Source organism: Castor canadensis, chromosome 5 (genome assembly GCF_047511655.1).
Source record: "Castor canadensis chromosome 5, mCasCan1.hap1v2, whole genome shotgun sequence".
NCBI classification, from domain to species: domain Eukaryota; kingdom Metazoa; phylum Chordata; class Mammalia; order Rodentia; family Castoridae; genus Castor; species Castor canadensis.
Window position 1 is genome coordinate 176,742,582 of NC_133390.1, and position 21,546 is coordinate 176,764,127.

Genomic DNA, 21,546 nt, shown 5'->3' on the forward strand with positions numbered 1-21,546 from the left:
AAGCACATCATTGCCAGAGGCTTTGCATTCTTTTATTTTAATTGGTAAATATATATATATATATTTTACCTCTACAGAATATATATATATATATATATATATATATATATATATATATATATATATTCTGTAGAGGTAAAATAAAATGATTTTCCATTAATTATGTTTTGCCAAAACAAATGCTATACTCTGATTTTCTCTAGAAGACTTCATTTCATCCTCTGTAGAGACTAATGTCTACTCTGTGTCCTAGAGTAAGTTAAAAAGAATACATGATTTTCATTTCTAGATTTTATTTTCATTTCTAGATTTTCATTTCTAGATTTTATGTGAAAAAAAGATTTTTACATGTAAAAGACTACAGATGTGTGATTTACCTTCTATAGTATAATTAATGTAAGGCATAAGGTATTTTTATTAGTAACAAAGGTAGCAACAATCTCAACTTGAGGCCTTGTAAAGGAACTGTAGTATCTAGTAGTAGTTGTCCTTGCATTGTCTTTTGCCTTTTGACTTCATAGGAGTCTTGCCCCATTAACCCACTTGTAAAACTGGTAACATTTATTATGAATAAATATTTGGGTTGATGTAGTCTTCAGTGCTTTGCTTTACTTTCTTTTGAGCACACATTTCTATTGATATTGTTTATTTGAAAAAATTTCCTCCAGGGTGTTATGTATTGTTGCCCAAATTCTAGGCCCTGGATTCTAAAGAATGTCTTCATTGTTTAGGTTGCAGAAGACTTAAATTTTAATAAGGTGCTTTTCCAACAGTAAGATGGGCTCTTTTCCTCTTATAAACCTATCTTAATTTTGCTAGAGATGAGTTTTGGGATTTTATTCTGTACTTTCAGTAACTCTTTAACTGCACTTTAATTTTAGGCAAAACTGTGTTTTTAGATAGTTGAGTTTATAAAGATAAATGATTATTATAGTAGATGCCATTTCTTTTTTCTTTCTTTTTTTTTTTTTGCGATTCCAGGGCTTGAACTCAAGATGTCACACTTTGCAGCAGGTGCTGTACCATTGAGCCCCTTCACCAGCCCAGTAGATGTCATTTCTGAAGATATATGCTAGTTACTGATTACGTATAATCTTATTTCACTTTCCCCAAAAGCCTTGTGATTTCTCAGTAATTACATCGTAGCTTACAGGTGACAACACTGAAGATGTCAGTGTACAAAGCCACAATAATACCCCTGCCTCAAGGGGACAATAATCTTACTACCTCAAGAGCAGGGTCAGCTACAGAACATGCAGGTTCCAGCACAAAATGTAAATGAGGGTGGGAGGTAGGGGGTGTTCCAAAGTTCTGATGTCAAAGATGGCAGCAGCAGAGACTTAAACCAAGCCCAGGCCCAGGCCCTCCTCAGCCTGGGGGCCTGTGTGACTATTCAGGTTGCACACCCATGGGACTGGCTCTGCCTAAAAGGTAATTTTAACAATAAGAGGTATTTTTCTAGGTGCTTTGCAAACAATAACTGATTCCAGCTTCACATCCCTATGAGCCTATGTACTTTCATTTCACAGGTAAGAAAATAAAGGTACAGAGTACAGAGAGAATCAGTAACTCTCCCAGGTCATGGAATCATTAATAAGCCCAAGACTCTATGTACCATGACACTGAACGTATGACATGCTTCACATGTGGCCTGGCGTGCACACTGTAGGGAAGGGGCTGTGATGCTTATTAGTCCCCTAATGCTACGCCTGTGCCTTTAACAGGTACATTCCATTCCCTGGACACCTGCATAGCAAACATTTTGTTTTGAGAACATTCTAATATACTGTTATTTGAATTACTTGTGAGATTATCAAAATTTTTTCTTTAAAATTTAAACTTTTTCTTTAAATTTATAGCACATTTAGTCCCTCGACATGTAATAATGTCACCAGACTTTGATAAGTATTGTAGAAGAGGAAATTAGCATGTTAGAAGTGTGTTGAGCTGGGCACCGGTGGCTCACACCTATAAATCCTAGTACTCAAGAGGCAGAGATCAGGAGGATGGTGGCTTGAAGCCAGCCCAGGAAAATAGTTCATGAGAGCCTATCTCAGAAGACCCATCACAAAAAAGGGCTGATGGAGTGGTTCAAGTGGCAGAGTGCCTGCCCCAGTGGTGCTAAAAAAAGAGATGTGTTTAACCCACAGAGCATCTGGGTTATGATATACTGTCAAAAATAGGAGAGAATGGCAAACCTACAGTAGTCATTAAAACTGAAATAAATTTGAATATGACTTGTGGATAATTAAGTCATCTCAACTTTATGGTTGGAAATGTTCTTAAAATAATTTCTCATTATTTGGGAAATGAAAATAGAAGGGGCAAATATACTACAATTTGGCTTTGCTACCTATCCTTATTGGAGACAGATGAAAAATTAATGCTAGTAGCTATTTGGGAACCATCTAGAATTCTAACTCACAAGATTTGTTTCCAAAAAGGATTACTGTAAAATAGACAGTTATTTAAACTGACAACAGACCTCCCCTTTGCCACCATCTTCTCTATTTTGAATATTTCCTTCATATTAGTCTAGGAAAAACATTGGACTGGAATCTGTTTATAGTTAAAGTGAATAGAAATAAGTATAAAAAAAAGTTCAGAGACTCGGGTTTTCCTAAAGGGCTCATGACACTCATTAAAGCGCTTGTAATATCCCGATTTCTGGGAAATTTAACTGTCATCATTGGCAATGCTAAGTGATTTCAAAAGTCGTCGTTTCATTAAAAACAACAACGGGTACTTTGTTCAAAAATAGGCCAGCGCCCCCCTCACACACACACACACAGACACACACACACACAGGATTGCATCCACAGCTTCCTTCTGCCTCTCAGTTCACTGTTGCGTTTGATGTAGATGTCTGTTCAGTGCTGCTGAAAAGAACGGATGCTTTCAGAACTAAGTCTTGGGTACCAGTCCATGAAAAGATTTCCAGTGGAATGTCTTTGTAGTAAAATATGGAGCAACACTTCTTGGGTTAAGTGGACCTCTGTTCACCATTCAAGGTAAATAGCCCAAAGGGGAGGGGGAAATCCCGTAAAGCAAGCCAAGGGCGCCCTCTGCTGGCAGAAACTGGTTCTCTCAATTCCTTTCACTACCTTGGGTGGAATTTCTTTAAAAATATTTTTCAAGACATTTCTTTTTTTAAAGGAACGGGGTAGAAAAATCTGAGTCTCTCTCTCTCTCTCTCTCTCTCTCTCTCTCTCTCTCTCTCTCTCTCTCTCTCTCTCTCTCACACACACACACACACACACACACACACACAAGTGTGCGTCCTTCTGCATGCACTGACAGAATCTGCTCTGGAGGCCCATTGCCTGTGAGGCTTCAAGTGTGTGCTTTGCAACTAAGCTGCTTACAAAACTCTAAGCGAGCCTATTACAACTTTTAAAGTAAAATGTCACATTAAATACTTGAAATGAAAAGCAACTGGTACTAAAATTATGAAATCCTCATTCCTATTCACTTGGAAATGAAATGTGAACACAGACAGTCACAAATATTCACCTGCGCAAAAATGACAAAAGTCTGCTAGTGTGAATGACAGCCCTATCCAAAATTTAATTGTTTTTCACATATACTAGATATGCTATATAGCTCAACCATCAACCATCATACTACGGATGCAAATTTTAATTGATTTTCCTTTTTTTTTTTTCCCCAGTACTGGGTTTGAACTCAGGGCCTACACCTGAGCCACTCCACCAGTCCTTTTTTGTGTTGGGTGTTTTTGAGGTACGGTCTCACAAACCATTTGCCAGGGCTGGTTTTGAACCGTGATCCCCCTGATCTCTGCTTCCTGAGTAGCTAGGATTATAAGCATGAGCCACTGGTGCCCAGCTTGATCTCCCTTCTTGATTCTGGGGGGGAGAGGTGACTTGCCCCAGCCTTCCATCTGCCAGTGTGTAGAGCCAGGATTTATGGCAGGCTACTGGCATTCCACATCTACTTCTACTCACTGCCTCTATGGTGGGGACAAGTTACACTCTTGTCATCAACCATAAATAGTATAACAACAGTAATGATGATGGCCCTATAGGGTTATTGTGAGGATTAGGTGAGATTATCCACCTAAAGCACATGTTTGAATAATATGGTTTAGAAACAGCTGAGGAATGTGGGTTTTATATTTGGGTGAGTATACCAACTGGCTCAAAGATGATATATGCAAAAGTGGCTTTCCTATGTGTCCCTAAATAGCAGGAAGATCTTGGCTATGTCTTAGAATCATCTAGAGAGCTTTTGAAACATAGTAATTTCCTGGGTTTCACACGACCTAGACCTACTAAATCAGAACCTCTACCTGCCTGTATTCACTGTGGAGCCTGGTCCCGCCTCTTCAGCTGGCAGTACGCTAGAAATGAGGGTTCTGCATTTTATAAACAGATCCCCACAGACCTGAAAGCTGTCTGAGAGAGTCAAGGAGTGCAGACCACAGCTGCACCCGGTCTGTAGGGGTTCCTGGATCTGCTCCTAGTTCTCTGGCAGACATGACCTTTGGAGTGGCTGTGCAGGAGCACAACAAATACAACAAATTTGTATTTGTTAGTTACAAATTATAGGTGATCTCTGCTGTGGGCTGAACTGCACTGTGCCCAACAGACCAGACTAACAGTCAAAATGGAGTCACCCATACCAAAGTTCCATGTCACTAAACTAAAACTTCAGTTGCTATCTGTCCCTCTGCCCCAGCTACCCCCGGGGGGGGGGGCAAACAAATAGATATCACAGCCCAGCTTCCTAACAGGACAGTTTCATTCGGTATGATAATGTGACGTTCCCCCTGCTTTAATTCTTTCAAAAATAACCAGATGCTAACCAACCAGTTATTTCTCTGTTGTTCTGCGTCCCTGTTCCCGCCTTAAAAGCCAAGTAATTTTGAAACAACCAATCCGCTTTTTGTTCTTTGTTTCTAGCACTCAGCCTTTCTCTGTCTCTTAAGATCTTCCATTTGGCTCACAGGAATACTCATTTTAAGATCTTTAATTTTTTTGTAATTTTGTATTTTGGCATCCCTAACATTTCCATGGAGCATTACACGTGGCGACTCTTCCACCTTGTTATTTCGCTTCAACTTAATTAAAAGCAGCTTGGAAGTTAGCCATCGTTATCCCCATCCGGCCGCCTGATGCGGCGCAGGATGCCCCATCCGCAAGCAGGGAGACAGCTTTCCCAGGCTGGCCTTGGATTGGGATTGCAAGTCATCAGAGCTTTTTTAGACGTTTAAAAATACGGCAAATACAATAATTAATTCACAAGCGAAATCAGCTAACTTCGTACAGTAGCCGAGGTTGAGGAGTTGTAAAAACGGTTGCTTGGCAACTCACAGCTTCACCAACTTTTCGCCAATTGGCAAACTGCTGGCGTAAGGATTTCCTCTCAACTTCAATAGCGCTTCTGCGCATGTGTAGTCGCCTTGCGGAAGGAGGAGCCTCTTTCCCCTACGCCTTCCGGGCGACACCGGAAGTGACTTCGAGCGCGTGCGCTATTTTTCCACTGTAATTGGGGGCAGTTTCTACCTCTGCCTGGAGGAAATCCCGGGTTCTTCGGATTCCTGCCCGCGCCCCTCGCCCTCTTCCCCTCTCCGGAGCAGATTTGCGAATTCCACAACCTCTCCCGCTTCCCGCCGCAGTGCATCCCTCAGGTAGGTCTCCTGCTGCGTCCGCTCAGTGGCGCCGGCGGAGGATGCTTGGCTTCCGGACCCTGGGCGCGAGCCGGCCTGCTGACCGAGTTCCGTTAGGGGCCCTTGGAAACGCGGTCCGAGCTGGAGGAGGCCTCGGGGGCGACCTTGGATCTAACCTCGTTTTTCCTGTGGGGAAACTGAGGCTGGGAAGGGTCACACAGTTAATGGCTGCGTTTAACGCCTGTGTCCTCCCCGCTCCCGTTTCTGACTTTTGTCCCGACGCGTCACCTCCTTAGAGGAGCCTTCTCTGAGCTGTGCTCTGCAGAAGGGCGGCCTGTTTTCTTCTCCGCCAAGTACTGGCCTTTACGAGGGTGCGTGAGCGTGTGCGTGCGTGCCAGCCGCCAGGGCCGTGGCTGCGCGGCGAGACCCCGAAGGATCCGGGCGGGCCCTGACCGCTCCCCCTCCTGCAGGCGGGGGAGAGGGTGCTTGTAAAGGAGACGTCGCAGATGGTCACCCGTGCTGCGAAGACCAGGAGGGCACGTGATGGAAGGTCAGCTGTGTCAAGTTAGGGAAGCCGCTGGGTGGGTGGCTTCTCCACGTATAACGTAGACAGCATTAAGTTCATCCAGCCGTGGCTATGGAGGTCTCTCTCGAACAACGTCCTGAGGCTGCTTTTCAGCCCACGTCTGAATATTGGAAAGGAAGCCGCTGGGGAGTTGGGGGAGGGAGCTGGCCAGTCCTCTTGGGCTGTGGGAGCAGCAGATAGGACCATGCTGGGCAGGGTGCAGCTGTGGCTGGAGAGAGCAGGGGAGGAGATGCGCAGGTTCCCCAGTTACCTGGGGCTTCCCAGTGCTCAGCACAGGCGGTGTCCGCACCAGCTAATGGGTACTTGTGTGACTGTTCCCTGGACTCATCCTTCATGGTAGCCTCCTAACCAGGAGAAGGAATGGAGCAGAAATGATGTTTATTAAAAACCTGTGAAGATCGTCATTATGGTGCGTGTTGTAATCCTAGCTATGAGGGAGGTGTAAGTATGAGGATCCTAGTCGAAGGCCTGCCCTGAGCAAAAACGCAGTACCTTACTGGAAAAATTAATAAAGCAAAAGGGGGCTTAGGGGAGTGGCTCAAGTGATAAGACACCTGCCTAGCAAGTGCAAGGCCCTGAGTTCAAACCCCAGTATTTCTAAAAAGTAGAACCCACTGTGTTTCAGGCACTGTGGGCAGCCTTCATTTGGCTCTCATAACTCTGAAGTAGGTATTAGAGGAGAAAGCCAAGGCTAAATAACTTACCCAAGGCTTGTGGCTGGTGCCTATGTGGTGACTGAAGAACCTTGTCGTCCTTGTTTGGTTGCTGAGGCAGTTAACCAGTGCGCTTAAGGCCTCTGTACATTTGAGGGCAGAGAGGAGGTTGGCGAGCACTGTGACCTTACAAAATCCCTTTCTGAGATGTTAATGCCTGCGGCTCTGACCTATTACGTCTGACCTTATTTTTCTTGAATGTTATCCTCCTAAGCAAGTAACATCATTCTGTTGCTTGGTTCCTTTGAAAAGGTACTTGACATGGTAGACTTCAGATGTGAAAATTTGCTAGCCACTAACAGTATTAAAAATGTGACATTAATATATGTGAATCATTAGGGAGTTAAAATGTATTGTCTTTCTCCTTGAAAGGAAAAGTTGTCTACATGCTAGACATCGCACTTCTCCATAATCTGATTTGATCCTCAGAGCAGTTGCAGAGAATGTGCAACAGTCTGTTTGCAGAGCAGGTAAATGGGGATTCCAGGAGAGGTCAGTGGCAGAGTCCCATTCAGAGCCTGGTTTTCCATGCTGGACATGCTGCCCAGGAAAGAACTCCGGGTGGGGAGTCTTGCTGGGCAAATGCCCATAACAGAACGCCAGACCTTTCAGTGCATAAGTGGACCAAAGTGGATTACTGTTTTCAAAGTCCTCCTAAAAAGAAATTATTTCCTGCTAGGGCTGGGTGCTTTTCTAGGTAACTTCATGAGAGGTACAGCACTAAGAAGATTGTGAACTCCCACTAGGTGGAAACCTGAAGAAATGAGGTCCTTCTGTCTCTTCACTATTGTATTCTGACTCTTCCTGGTGTGCAGCTCCATGTCTAACTATAAGTAATGAGGACATTTATTTTCTAGCTGGTAATCAAAGAATAGTCTGCTGTATCATGTAGAATGAGGGAGACTGGATGCAGAGTATGCGTGATTCTCTGTACAACTTCCTGTAAATTAAGAGTTCGTTTTTAAATAGCATTCTGCTTGTTGCATGTGTAGATCTCTTCTGAAGAGAAGCCTGACATCAAGCTGTTTGGAGTATCTTCCTTCTAAGGCTTAAGAAAGAAGCTGTCCTTAATAATTTCCTTTGGTTGCAGAGCCAAAATGAGTCTGTTTGGAGCAACCTCAGGTTTTGGCACTGGTGGGACCAGCATGTTTGGCAGCACAACCACAGATAATCACAACCCCATGAAGGTACTGCATAAAGCTCTGCAGAGTTTGTAGGGTGAGTTTAGGCCAGGGCTCCCTACAGCAGCTACATGACATGCAAGCCTCCCTTGGGATGAAAACTCTGAGACTTTGGCCCAACTTTCTCAAGCTTTGGAGCACAGAGATGATCTCTCTGATGGAGTAGTGTCTGGTTCCTCCTGACCTGTTGGGTCTCTAGAATCACCCAAGGTGCCTATGAAAACCCCGGCTTCCCGAGGGCTGCTAAGGACTCTGGGATCAGGATTTCTCCCGTGGGAGAAGGGAAGGACAAGACATAACTGTTCAAGCTCTTGGGGCAAGAGTGACTAGAGGGCACCATGGGGGAAAACCTGACTTTGGGCCTTTAATTTCTTCTAGTCCCAGCAGGGCTTTTTCAGCTTTCCTGGGCTTGCTTATTACTTCTCTGCTTGATCAAAGTAAGGAAAGGTCAAATCCAGTTAGTTCTTGAGACAAGGAAACATCATTGGGAGATGGTTCCTGAGAAAGATTTTGACACCGTGGTAATATATACATTTTAATAATGACTTTCCCTTCCCAGGATATTGAAGTCACATCTTCTCCTGATGATAGTATTGGCTGTCTGTCTTTTAGCCCTCCAACTTTGCCGGGGAACTTTCTTATTGCAGGATCATGGGCTAATGATGTAAGTGCTCTTTCAATGCATCTTCTGTAAATCATGTCTCTGTGTGGGTAGGGTTAACTTGCCTGTTAGCTCCATTCTGGACCATGAGGATTAGTCAGAGTTAAGGCTTATACAGGCCCTTTTTCAGGAAGCCAGGTTAGAGGCTGGCAGAGTGGCTCTAGTGGTAGAGTGCCTGCCTAGCAAATATGAAGCCCTGAGCTCAAATCCCAGTACTGTCTGTTCCCACAGCCCCCCGCCCCCGCCCCCCCCCCCAGCAAAAGGAAGCCAGGTTAGCATCTGTGAGCCCTTCTGAGCAAAGACATCAGTCATGTGCATTGCTCAAAAATTCCTACACTAGTCCAGTATCTTGAAGCTCATTCTCAAACCAAGTGTACTATTCATGAGAATGAGTGTTACCCCTGTTGGTGTACACAAATTTTATTCTTGGTATTTGAAAGATGTTCTTCAAGCATGTGTTCAGCTTTTTCAACTTTTGATAATAGCACAAATCCTGCATTACAGTTACCCATTATGTTCAGAAAGATATACACATACAAAAAAAAGATTAACAAACTGATAGAGTAATGAGCATGGGGTGTGAACAGACACCTCACAGACAGAGTGTGGACCATTCAGTCACATTTATAGTCAGAAATTTATGTCATGGATTCTCTATCAAGTTAACAAAAACTAAAAGTATAGAAGTATACAAGTACCAACAAGGAAAGCTTAAGCCTAGCATGTACTGTGTGCTTGTTACATCTCCATAACCTAATGCTGAGACCCACAGCAGTAGTGTCACAGATCCCAGTGGGGAAACCAGGAGGCAGATCTGCAGTCAGGCGTGGGAGCCACACTCTGAGCCACTACCTGCTACTGCCTTGCCTTAAAAAATGACCTTAAGAGTGTCTGGAGAAGATTTCACACTGGCCTGTAGCACGGACGACAGGGTAGAGGAGAGGGTGTGGGGAGAGCAGTAGAGAGAAAGTGAGTCAGGACTGAGAAGTTTGCTTTTTGTGTGTGGGTTCTGAAAGATCTCGTTTGATTTGCTGCCAAAAAGTGCTAGAAGAACATTTGAGGATGAACAGGGTGGCAGTGCAGCGAGAGGCTGCATTTGTGTGAAGATCCAGGACAACTCGAGCATAGTGACAGAAGAGTTGAAAGCACATGGATGACTGTGGGTCTGTGGGAGAGCCAGGAGAATTGTTACTTTCTTGTCATGGTCACAAAATCTCTTAAGTAAAATGCATTACGTTTATGAATGGGGAAATGACGTAGAAATGAAGGTATTCAAAGTAGAAAGGTTAATTTCTACTTCGATCCTAATTCTCTGAAGTTAATGTGCAAGTTATGCTCTATTCTACCTTAAAAGACAGATTGCTTTTTTAAGAGCTCCTCCTGTGAGGAGCAAAGAGCAACCCTTCTGCAGTTTTAGGTGTAAGTGATAGAGTTTCTGTATTAACGGCTTGGGACTAGGAAACTAGCAGCCTGTGTGTACATTTCAGTCGCTTTGTTCTTAAAATTAGATAATTAGGTTGATAAAAGAAGTCTATGTGTAGTTAGATTGTACCCGTTAGTTACTAGGTGGTAAGTGCTTATCGTATTGTTTGAATTTGTGTTCTTGTTTCAGGTTCGCTGCTGGGAAGTTCAAGACAGTGGGCAAACCATCCCAAAAGCCCAGCAGATGCACACTGGGCCTGTGCTCGATGTCTGCTGGAGTGACGTATGTTTCAGTCTCTTTTTTTTTTTTTTTGCAGTCTGGGATTTGAACTCAAAACGTCACGCTTGCTAGGCAGGCTTCCTCCTACCAGTTCAGTCACATCTCCAGCCCTTTCCTGCTTTAGTTATTTTTTAGATAGGTTCTCACATTTTTCCCAGGGTCAGCCTTGGACTGCAGTTCTTTACTTCTGCTTCCCACATAGCAGTGCTCCACAACACCTGGCTTGTTTTGAAATTTGGGGGTCTCACCAATTTTTTGCCCTGGCTGACTTTAACTTGATCCTTCTGATCTCCACCTCCTGAGAAGCTGGCATTACAGGTATGCATCACTATACCTGGCTTGTTTCTGTCCATTTCTAATGTTCAGGTCTACTGGAAGTACTGTGTGATTCAGAATATTTAATAATTTAAACATAAACACGGGTTAATTATCCTTTATCTGAAATACCTGGGACCAGAAGTATCTCAGATTTCAGAATTTTTTGAACGTAATGTTTGTAAGGAGTGCTGGTTGATCATTCCTGACTGGTTAAATGGTGCATGGCACTCAGAAATTTGAGTGCATTTGCTTTTTAGATTAAGAATGCTTATGCTGCAGCATGTGTATGTGTACACATACACATCTACAGAAAATCTACAGGTTTTCTGACTGTAGATTTAGTAATTTATTGATGCTCTTAATGCTAGCTTTAGTTAGCTGATTTCTCTGGGTTTTTTGGTTTTGGTTTTGCAGTACTGGGGCTTGAACTCAGGGTCTACACCTTGAGCCATTCCACCAGCACTTTTTTGTGAAAGATTTTTTTTTTTTTTTTTTTGAGATAGGGTCTCATGAACTAGTATGCTGAGCTATCCTTCTGATCTCTGCTTCCTGAATAGCTAGGATTGTAGGTGTGAGCCAGTGGAACCTTTTAAGTAGCTTTTTTTCACTCAGTGTAATGCATTGGAGATCCATCCAGATGGCATATGAACAGTGGTTTATCCTTTTCGTAGCTGAGCAGTAGACCGTGATGTGAGGCGTGACCATTTGTTCACCTATCTATTAATGGAATTGTAGAGTCCAAGGATCTATAGCATTGTTCCTCTGACTTCATTAGTAAAGTGAAGAGAAAGGTTTCCTCTCTTCTTTTAGATGGAGAGAAAGTTTAGTAGGGGAGGACAGTGGAAGAGCTCAGCTCTGAGTCCAGAAGTTAAACATTGTGGGCCCTGAGTTCACAAACGGTGGCCATGAGCCAAATCTGGCCCATTGCCTGTTTTATAAATAAAGTTTTATCGAATGCAGTCACACTCATTCATTCATCACATGATGTGTGTGGCTGCTTTTAAGCTCTAGTGACAGGGTAGATAGACCTACTGTGTGGGTTCTACATGTGAATTTTTAAAAACCAGTGCACAGTGAGTACTCATTTATTGAGCTAGTTTACAGCAGAGGTGGAACCAGCGATTGTTGTAAACCAGTGTAGTTTTACTGCACACACCTGAGAGTGCTATTAAATAATGGAGCTGAACAGAAGTGACAGTGATCTTAGATGTACATGTATGTACAGAAAATGAGGCACACGTGAATGTGGGCAAGTGTTTACAGTTGGTGAATAGATGAGATGTTTATGAGTGTTTACACTGTATTGCAACTTTCTGGAGACTCCTAGTTTATCAAAATAAGAAAATCTAAAAATGGCCCGACTTGGCTTTTAGAGGAAAGTGGGGGTCTGGGAGGAGAGTGAGGCTTAGTTCTCATATGTTATCTCTTAATAAATCAGTAAAGCGTACAGCTGGAAGTGTTTTGTTTATGGCACTGTAGCTTGCAATACATTGGCTCCCAAATAATTAGAAAAATTAAAATTGCAAAACAAGTATGTGTAACCTTATGTCTAAGTGTACATACAGAGGTTTAATTTTTCTTAGAATGACAAATTTTCTTTTTATTTTAGGATGGGAGCAAAGTGTTTACAGCATCCTGTGATAAAGCTGCCAAAATGTGGGACCTTAATAGTAATCAGGCCATCCAGATCGCACAGGTAATGGGTGCCCTCTGCAAGAAGCTGGCAAGGCTGGTGCCTAGGCTTGTGAGGATTCCTTGATTATGATAATTGTCTGTTACAGGCAAAGTGCAGCTTCCCCGTCCCAAGTCAGTGAACCAGAAACGTCTTCAGCAGAAAAGTGGCACAGTTTATAGTCATTTTTGTTTCCTGGTATTGCCCACAGCACTTTGCCATGAGTCTTTCATGTGTAGGTGGCATCACAAGGAAGAAGTGACATTAAAGTTTATAAGAGGCAAATGTTGTAAATGGTCCTTGGCATTCACATGTTTGACACCCAGCACCCACGTGTCACTTGCCTTTTTCAGCTGCATGTGGTCACTTGTCATTCAGTGCCATGTGCCAGCACTGTCATGAGGCTAGAAACACAGCAGTGAGTCAGAGATACCTCCACATCCCTGTGGAGGTTTCAGAGTCTCAGACAACAGGAAAATGCTCATGTGAGGAACAATGAGAAGGAGCAAAAGGAGAGCCCGCAACTGAGGCCCAACCTGGTAAAGGGGACAGGAAGAAGTTCCTGACATGGACACAGTTTCAGCACAGTGTTATATATGCTGAGACCATGGTACCACATACCAGAAGCATCTCCCTGACCTCTTGTTTCATGTCACCATAGTAAATGAAACTGGAAGAGTTCTCCAGTAGTTATTTGTGAACATCTCTCAGGGAGAATCTTATTGTCAAGAATGACAGTAGTAGGAGTAAAATTTTTGGTGAGTATTTTTGGCCATAGGGAAGCACTGAGATATCCTTTGATTTTTGCTTGGTATGTTTGCAGTATTTAAATTAGTTCCTCTTCTTTGAATTTCCAGAACTAAATGCTATTTAGCAAATGTTGCATTGTTCTGTTTGGTTTTTGTCTTGTTGAAAGCACGATGCTCCTGTGAAAACCATACATTGGATCAAAGCCCCAAACTACAGCTGTGTGATGACCGGGAGCTGGGATAAGACTTTAAAGGTATAACAAGCAGCTGTGGGGTTGTGAGGCCTGCACAGGCTGGGTGTTCATCCTCAGTCCTTGGTGGACTCCAGCTCCAAACAGTAACTTACTGCTCCTCCTTTTTGCTTTTAGTTTTGGGACACCCGATCATCAAATCCTATGATGGTCTTGCAACTCCCTGAAAGGTGTTACTGTGCTGATGTGGTAAGGAACTGAATTTCCTATTAAAACATAATTATTAAAACATAATTAAACATCCCTCACCTATGGCATCCTTCCCTCAGTTTTATTGACAGATACGGGGATACAGTTCAGGCTCAAACTGCATTTGTTCCACAATTAGTAAATATGGGAGTTTTAGGCACTTGCTTAGACATATGCACAGCTAACTACATGTCATCCCCAGTGTGACGTTCATCATTGTGGTGGTAGAAAAACTTATAGTAAATTTGGGTTGTGGTTCTGGTTTTTGGGGATGTCTGGAAGTGGGTTGGAAACAAACTTTCTCCAGCCACGCAGTCAGAGGCTTAGGATTGTTATCAACTGCCCCAGCAATTCTACTTTTAAGAGTTTATCACGAGAAAAATGATGGGTGCAAATAGTCTTTGCTTGATTGAATATAGTGAACATGGGGACTGATCAGTGGGCCAGCAAGGGGCATGGCTAAACAAGCCCTGTGATCCTGTGGGGCGATCATTTGAGGCAGTGGTAGACAGCCACTGTAGTATTCTTGAAAAAATATGTAATGGGGCTTATCCTCACAAAACATGGTTCACATAAAGGGTGCAAGTTACACAGAAATGTACACACAATGCTCAGGAAAAAAGGCTGGAATAAAATCTACCATAATGTCAGCCATTATCGTTTGAGGGACAGTGTAGATGACTTTCAGCTCATCTCAGTTCCTGGTGGGTTTAAAAAAAAAGCCTCAAATATGTATGGGTGATCTACTTACAAATACAATTTTTTAGGTTTTTTTATGAAACACGTTGATATTATTGATATTCAAACTTTTTAAAAATTTGGAATTTTGTGATCAGCAAAATTGATGGAATACTTTGGTATCAAAAGCCCACTCCTTTCATGTTGAGTGACTGCTTTCCTCTGTTCCCTAGATATATCCAATGGCCGTGGTAGCCACTGCGGAGAGGGGCCTGATTGTGTATCAGTTAGAGAATCAGCCTTCTGAGTTCAGGAGAATTGAGTCTCCGCTGAAGCACCAGGTGAGGTGGAGCAGGGTGGTACTCCTGTGGGGAGGACAGTCATACCTGCTTAGAAGCCTGACCGTATGCTTACTGGGATGAATTTAAGGAGACAAGCACAAGTGTTTAGTGAGTAGCGAAACCATCCGTGGATGAGCTCAACTTACCTGTCTTGAGTACTACTGGATAAAACTGCACATCTGGGTAGATTGGTTCCGTTGTAAATTCTACACATCCACCTTCAGCTTGGTCTTCATTGTGCATACATGATCACTAGGTTTTCCTCTTTAGCTTCACTCTCCCGGCCATAGGACTGCTGGGCCCTCCTCAGGCTCCAAGGCTTCTCCCTCCTATAGCCTTGTCTCAGCAGATCACATCAGTTCCTGCTCAGAGAACAAAGAAGTCAACAGTTGGGACCTGCCTTGTCTTCCTCCTGCTGAATCCGGAAGCCTGCCAGTGCCTCATTTTCCCCTGCCTTCTCCTTGTAGGTAGAAACCAGATCTTCTGGAGGCCAGTTTTTTGGTGGGACCTTTTGTCCTGCATTTGTCACAGGAACCTGACTCAGGTCCATCGCCCCTCTCCTGTAGGATGCTACTCTTACTACTTTATAGAACCCTGCCCAAGTCTGGTTTGTCCTAAAAAACACCTGGCCCTCCATTCTCCTCTAGTTCCACCTGCATTCCTTTTTCCTGTGAGGTCAGGTGTCTAGCATGACTACTCTTTGTTTCCTTACCTCCCACCATCTCACCTCTCCATTGAGCCCTCAGCCCCAGTGGACACTGATGAAATCACCGTACCTAGAACAGAACCCCAGTCCTCAGTGTTCCTGCATGTCTTTAAACTGCTGGCTATCGGCATCTGTAATGCCAGCCTGTTCTGTCTGTGGCCTCTGCTTCATCTGCCTTGCTGGCTCTTTGCTGAGTGTCCAGCTTCCTCGCTCATCTGCCATGGCCCTCCTCCTTCTAACCCGAGCACAACCTCATCTCCCATGTGTTGCTGCCACTCAGCCTCACCTGTGTGCTGTACACTCAGATTCCCCACAGACTCCACTGTGTGCTTCCAGCAGTAGCACCACACAATTCTTTCGTGTTTCTCCCTGAGTTCCCAGCCCAGCAATGCCCTGTGCCCAACTAGGAACCCTTTCTGCAGCTCTTTCAACCTCCATGCTGTAGGTGTTGCACGTATGTTTTCTATGTGCAGAGTTTTATAAATGTTCCTCGAGTGAATAGTTGATCTGCCCTACCCACCCTGTCGTCCTGATGCTGCACATCTCATTAAATGGGGCTGCCATATGCCTGGTTGGCTAAGCTGGAAATCTTCAAGCCATCCTTGACTCACCTCTCCTTCCTTTTCTTCCCTCCTGTCTCATTAATCACCAGGCTCCCTCCCTCCCACTGAAAGTGTTTGGAAATCTGTTCCCCTCTCTCCTGTCCCTGCCATATTCAGCCAGGTCTTATGAACACTTAGATAAAACATCATGGCCTTGATCTTGGCAATGATTTATTGGCTGCAACACTGAAAGCACAGGTCATAAAAGCAAAAACAAACTAAAACGCTCCTGCACAGCAGAGGAAGCAAGTCAAGAGTCAAAGGGCAGCCTGTGGATTGGAAGAGAATTTTGGGAAATCATCTATATGGTAAAGGGTTGTGTTGCCAAGTGTATAAGGAGCTCCTTCAACTCAGTAGCAAAAAGACTAACGAACCAATTAAAAAATGGTCCGAAGATAGGCCTCACCAGCAGCTGTGTGAAAACGTATTCGGTGTTACTGCTCATCAGGGAAAAGCCAGAACCGCCGTGAGAGATCGCCTCACACGTGTCAGGACCCCTGCTGTCACAAGGGTAGAAGACAGCTAGTACTGGGGAGGATGTGGAGAAGTTGGAACCCTCATGCGTTGTCAGTGGTATGTAGAATGGTGGAGCTGTTGTGGAAATCAGCACAAGGCTCCTAAAATATTAAAACTGGAACGCCCATAGGAACTAGCAGTCCTGAGTGTTTATCTAAAAGAATTGAAACTGGAATTTTGAAGACATCTGTATTCACGATAGCCGAATGAATGGATAAAGGAAATGTGTACACATACAATTGCATACGATTCACCCTTTAAAAAGGAGGAAATTCTGCCACTTGACAACATGGATGAACGTACAGGACATTATACCTAGTGAAATAAGTCTCAGGAGTGGACAAATAGGATTCCACTTACATGGTGGAGTCCACTGATGGAAAGACTAGACTGTTGGCGTTGTGTAGGGCAGCAACTGTTTAGAAAGTGCTGCCCTAGATCCTGTTGCTTTTACCACTTTCCTGTGAAACAGCCTGCCTGGCACTGCCTCCTAGCTCAGGAAGCAGGGACACACAGACACATGGCCTGCCTGAAGGGCGTCCGCCTGGCTAGTGCTGGGTAGAGGGATAGTTGCAGGTGTGCACAGGTCAGTCAGAACTGTGTGGCTGTTGAATAGTTAGAAAGTAGTGCTTACTGGGGGTTGCAGATAGCTCCATCATACTTGAGTAATGTTTCTGGTTCTTTTTAAACCTGAAAACTGGGTAACAATTTTTTATGTTCACATTAAATGTTAACGTTACATTGTGATAATACACCTTTTCTTTTTTAAAACCATAGCATCGATGTGTGGCTATTTTTAAAGATAAACAAAACAAGCCAACCGGTTTTGCCCTGGGGAGTATCGAGGGGAGAGTTGCTATTCACTACATCAACCCTCCAAATCCGTAAGTGGGACTCAACTTACTGGAATTATCTCTTGAGACATATTTTAAAAAAGGAAAACTGAAGTGAGCTTTTGTTTTTCAGCGCCAAAGATAACTTCACCTTCAAATGTCATCGATCCAATGGAACCAATACTTCTGCTCCTCAGGACATCTACGCAGTATGTTTAGAGAAACTTTTACCTTTCACCTTGAAAACACCTCTAGGATAGACTTGGAGCTGTCTCTCAGTGATTACAAGATCAGAAAGGAGTGGTCCGGGAGGAGCCTATGTGTTCCTGCCTGGGGGTGAATGGCTTATGTGGGCCAGTTTTCTATTTTTACAAATATTTTGACTGTCTTTATTTGTGATTTGTTCTTGAATGCTGACAAGACTTTTGGGAGGAGTGTCTTCTACCTTCTTAATGAGTGCTGGTAGACAGTTTCCACACCTAGAGAAGACTGAGAAATTGCTGTTGGTTAAAAAAGAGCCATGCTCCTTGTCATTTCTGGCTGTGTACACACGTGAATTCCTGCTCCCTGGCTTCTTGGAGGCAGGGTTTAGTTCTGGCTGACGGTCATAGCCAAGAGTTTTGTTCCCTAACTCCCTAACTTCTCCAGGCAGGAGAAGCCTGCCTCTCCACCATCTCTTCTCTGTTTCTCACTGTGCACATCAACCCCTGCAGGTCAACGGGATTGCCTTCCATCCTGTTCATGGCACCCTTGCAACTGTGGGGTCTGATGGTCGCTTCAGCTTCTGGGACAAGGACGCCAGAACAAAACTGAAGACCTCAGAGCAGTTAGACCAGCCCATATCAGCTTGCTGCTTCAATCACAACGGGAACATATTTGCATATGCCTCCAGCTACGACTGGTCCAAGGTGAGGGTACGAATGCCTAGGCTGGAATTGTGACTTCTCCAGATGTACTGTGTGTTCTTGGGCTGGTCACCACTGTTTGCTGCACCAAGCCCCCTGTGGGCAGTAGGTTATCTGCCAGGCAGCAGCTTGCTACTTGCTTCATTGGAGACTGCCTCTCTCAAATTCATTGCTTTCCTCTGTCTCCTGCCACCCGCCCTCTGCCCTTTGCTACACAGTAGCTTCTGAGCCCTTTCCCAGCCTTGCCAACCTCACTCTTTCCCACCCATCTCCGCTTTCACTGTCCCTCCTCTGCCCACCCCACACAAGATTCCTCACTGGCTTCCAGTTTCCCATGGAGAAAGTGCTCGGCACCTTTCCTGTTCTTCCTCCCACCCTCAGTACCCTCCTGAGTTCACTGCCAAGGACCTGCTGCCTCCTTCGACTGTGCTCAGAGTCTCATTGGCCACATTCTCCTGTCCTGTTGGACTCCACAGTCGCTCCCCTCTTGTTTTATGAGCTATCTCTGGCCTTCATGCCATGCTCTCTCTTTCCTGGTTTGTTCCTCCTTCGCTGGCTGTTTTTGGCCCCCTCTTGGTGCTGGCCTTCCCTTGCCCTCAGCCTTATGGGCCTCCTCAGGATGCTTTGTGGGCTCCAGCCCTGGCCACATAGCCACTGGCTGCTTGGTTTCTGGGTTGGTCTTGGGCCCTCTTCCCTACTTCTCTTCAGTGTTCCCAACCTCAGCTGGGTGCTATACCTGGTGTTCCTGAGGACCTGAGCTCGGTAGTATCCACCAGGGCCCCCATACCTGTTCCAGGCTCCTGCTTCTTTAGCTCCTTCAGTCTCCCCTTTCTCAGACGGGCCAAGTTCTGTCCACTTTCACTATGATGCTCGTGCCCGGTCACATGTGTATTGGACCTGCTCTAGCCATGGCTATATTCCCTCTCTGGGGGGGCTGCTTATTTTCTTAAGAAATTTCATCAGGGTGTGATTGAAGTGCAATAATCGTACATGATTAAAGGGCTCGATTTGACCAGCTTTAGTGTCTGGGAATACTCATGAGGTCATCACCACCAAGATAAGGAATGTTTCATCTCCCCAAGGGTTTCTCAGTGTTCTACTGAATCCTGGCACATGTACATGTGAAACTAGTTGGTATATTCTAGAATATTGCATAGAGTCACACACCATGTTCTCTTTTTTTTCCCTCCTGGCTTCCCAGGAAAATGGGAACCCAGCTTAGTGATTGTGAAATTCACTGTGCTGGCGCATGTGTCACTCATCTCTCCCTTTTTTGTGCCAAGTCATATTCCATTAGTTTCTCATTCACCTGTGGAAGCTACACACTCTGTTTTGCAAACAAAGTGCATGTTTTTGTTTCTGCCTGGTGGACATCACACAGGTTATGCCTGTGTGGGAGCTTGAGGCCTTGGTTTCTCCCCTCACTTCCATGGCACTCTTTACTGAAGCATCTCACACAGAATATCCCTGTGCATTTTAACTTAGATCTAACTTAGGGCCCTGTGTATCATGAGCATCAAAAAATAGTAAACTGAAAGAAATGAGGAAGCCTTTGCTTTGAGTGCTGCTTAGAAATTGAAGTCATTCAAGCACTGTCATCTTATAGTAGTCACAATCTAATTTAAAAACCGTCTCAGAAATTGTCCCATTATCTCTGTTGTGAAATCATGGTTGCATATGACTGACATTAGCTGGCTGCCTGAGCATAACCATTCAGAATAGCTACACTTCACCTATTATGAGGAGACATAACTGACATTATAAATGTCTAAAACTTTCTGAGCATGTCATTGCAGAGCACAATGGCACAGTGCACTGGAGTTGTGTTCCACCTCTCTCTCCAGACCACACGGTCACCTACAACTTTTCATCCCGATCACCTGCCTCACCTACCCTGCTTAGCTTTCCTTAAACTCATATCTGACAGTGTCTTATCCCACTTACATTTCCTTTTCCCTGTGGGATGATGTTCTAAAGGGTTACCTGACATCTGTAATCCTGTACAGGCTAGCCGCCTGCTGCTTGTTCTGGCTTGCTGATGTTTCATGTACCGCCCCCCACACACACACACTCTGCCCCAGCTTGGGCCCACCAACCACACTCACTCCCCAGACCCCCACTGTTGTCCTGCCAGAACTGCTGCTGTGGGGTGGGTCATCTGAGGCCAGCTTCCTGTGATGCACCTCAGGCCAACTGGGCCCTCCTCTGGTCATAGCTGATGCTGACCACACCCTGGGGCACCGCCCTGGTAATGAAGTCATGAGGAGTTGAAAGGGGCTCGGTGCCCAAAAGACAAATATGTGATGACCAGCCCTCAGCAGGATGACCTGACAGACACACACCAGCCCTGTGCTCCTCCTCTGTTTTTCATTTGTTTGGTGCTCCTGGGGTTTGAACTCAAGCTTACTAGGCAAGCATGCCACCATTGAGCCAAGCCCCAGTGAGGATTAGAGTTTTTGTTTAACGTTCAACTTTAACTTCTTTCCATCATTACTGTTCTGTTTCCTCCTCCAGAGAGGTGCTTCTAGCACTTAGCACAGGACCTGAATGCTAATGTTGATTTTAATCATGATTTTTTTCTTTAGGGACATGAGTTTTATAATCCACAAAAGAAAAATTACATCTTCCTGCGTAACGCTGCTGAAGAGCTGAAGCCCAGGAATAAGAAGTAGTGGCCTGAGATTTCCGTTGTCCGAGGTTGTTTTCTCTCCACTCGGCCTGTCTGAACGAGTTTGGGGCCCAGCTTTAGTGGGCCGTCAGCATGGGTGTTTCCTCTACCCCTGGAGGAAAGTGTTTTTTGCTCAGCAGTAGCCAGTGTCCTGACCATTTGCTGTCCATTCCACTGCCTGCTCGGGTTTTCCAGGGCGGAGGGGACTGAAGTTACCATCGAAGTTGGATTCTTGTGGCCAGTGCCAGGTGTTGGGCAGTACTTCACCTAGCAGTGTATGCGCTTGAGACTATTGGAAAAGCACCCATGAGCCCTATACTGTGTTTTATAATAAAATATTTTGAAGATTGTCTGCTGGCTCCCTATGTTCTCTCTCCTTGCCTTGCCCCTCAGGAGATGGTCATCCTGCTCTGAGTTGTGGTTTCACACACCTTTGGGGACCTGCAGGGATCTTGCACCTTAGAAGATGTCCTGAGCTGTGACTGTGACAGTCTCTCCCATGTGTGTCTCTCCTTTGCTTCCTCCTTCCCAGCTCAGCACCCCAGTGCTTTCCACTTCTATGGCAGATCTATCACTCTGACATAGGGCTTTTGGGGCCACCTTGCAAGGCCTGTGTGGTGACACTTGTGTTGCATTCAATACTGGT

At 44.7% G+C, this 21,546-nt stretch overlaps 1 protein-coding gene across 1 annotated transcript; it reads left to right on the forward strand.

The window, feature by feature from the left end:
- Nucleotides 1–5,460: 5,460 nt before the first annotated feature.
- Rae1 (ribonucleic acid export 1) lies at nucleotides 5,461–21,250 on the forward strand. Its single transcript, XM_020185451.2, has 12 exons — nucleotides 5,461–5,650; nucleotides 8,019–8,115; nucleotides 8,669–8,773; nucleotides 10,383–10,475; nucleotides 12,400–12,486; nucleotides 13,379–13,465; nucleotides 13,580–13,651; nucleotides 14,563–14,670; nucleotides 17,272–17,378; nucleotides 17,461–17,536; nucleotides 18,041–18,235; nucleotides 20,818–21,250. Exons 2-12 carry the CDS (start codon nucleotides 8,026–8,028, stop codon nucleotides 20,902–20,904), a joined length of 1,107 nt encoding a protein of 368 aa, XP_020041040.1. The 5' UTR covers nucleotides 5,461–5,650; nucleotides 8,019–8,025; the 3' UTR covers nucleotides 20,905–21,250.
- Nucleotides 21,251–21,546: the final 296 nt, after the last annotated feature.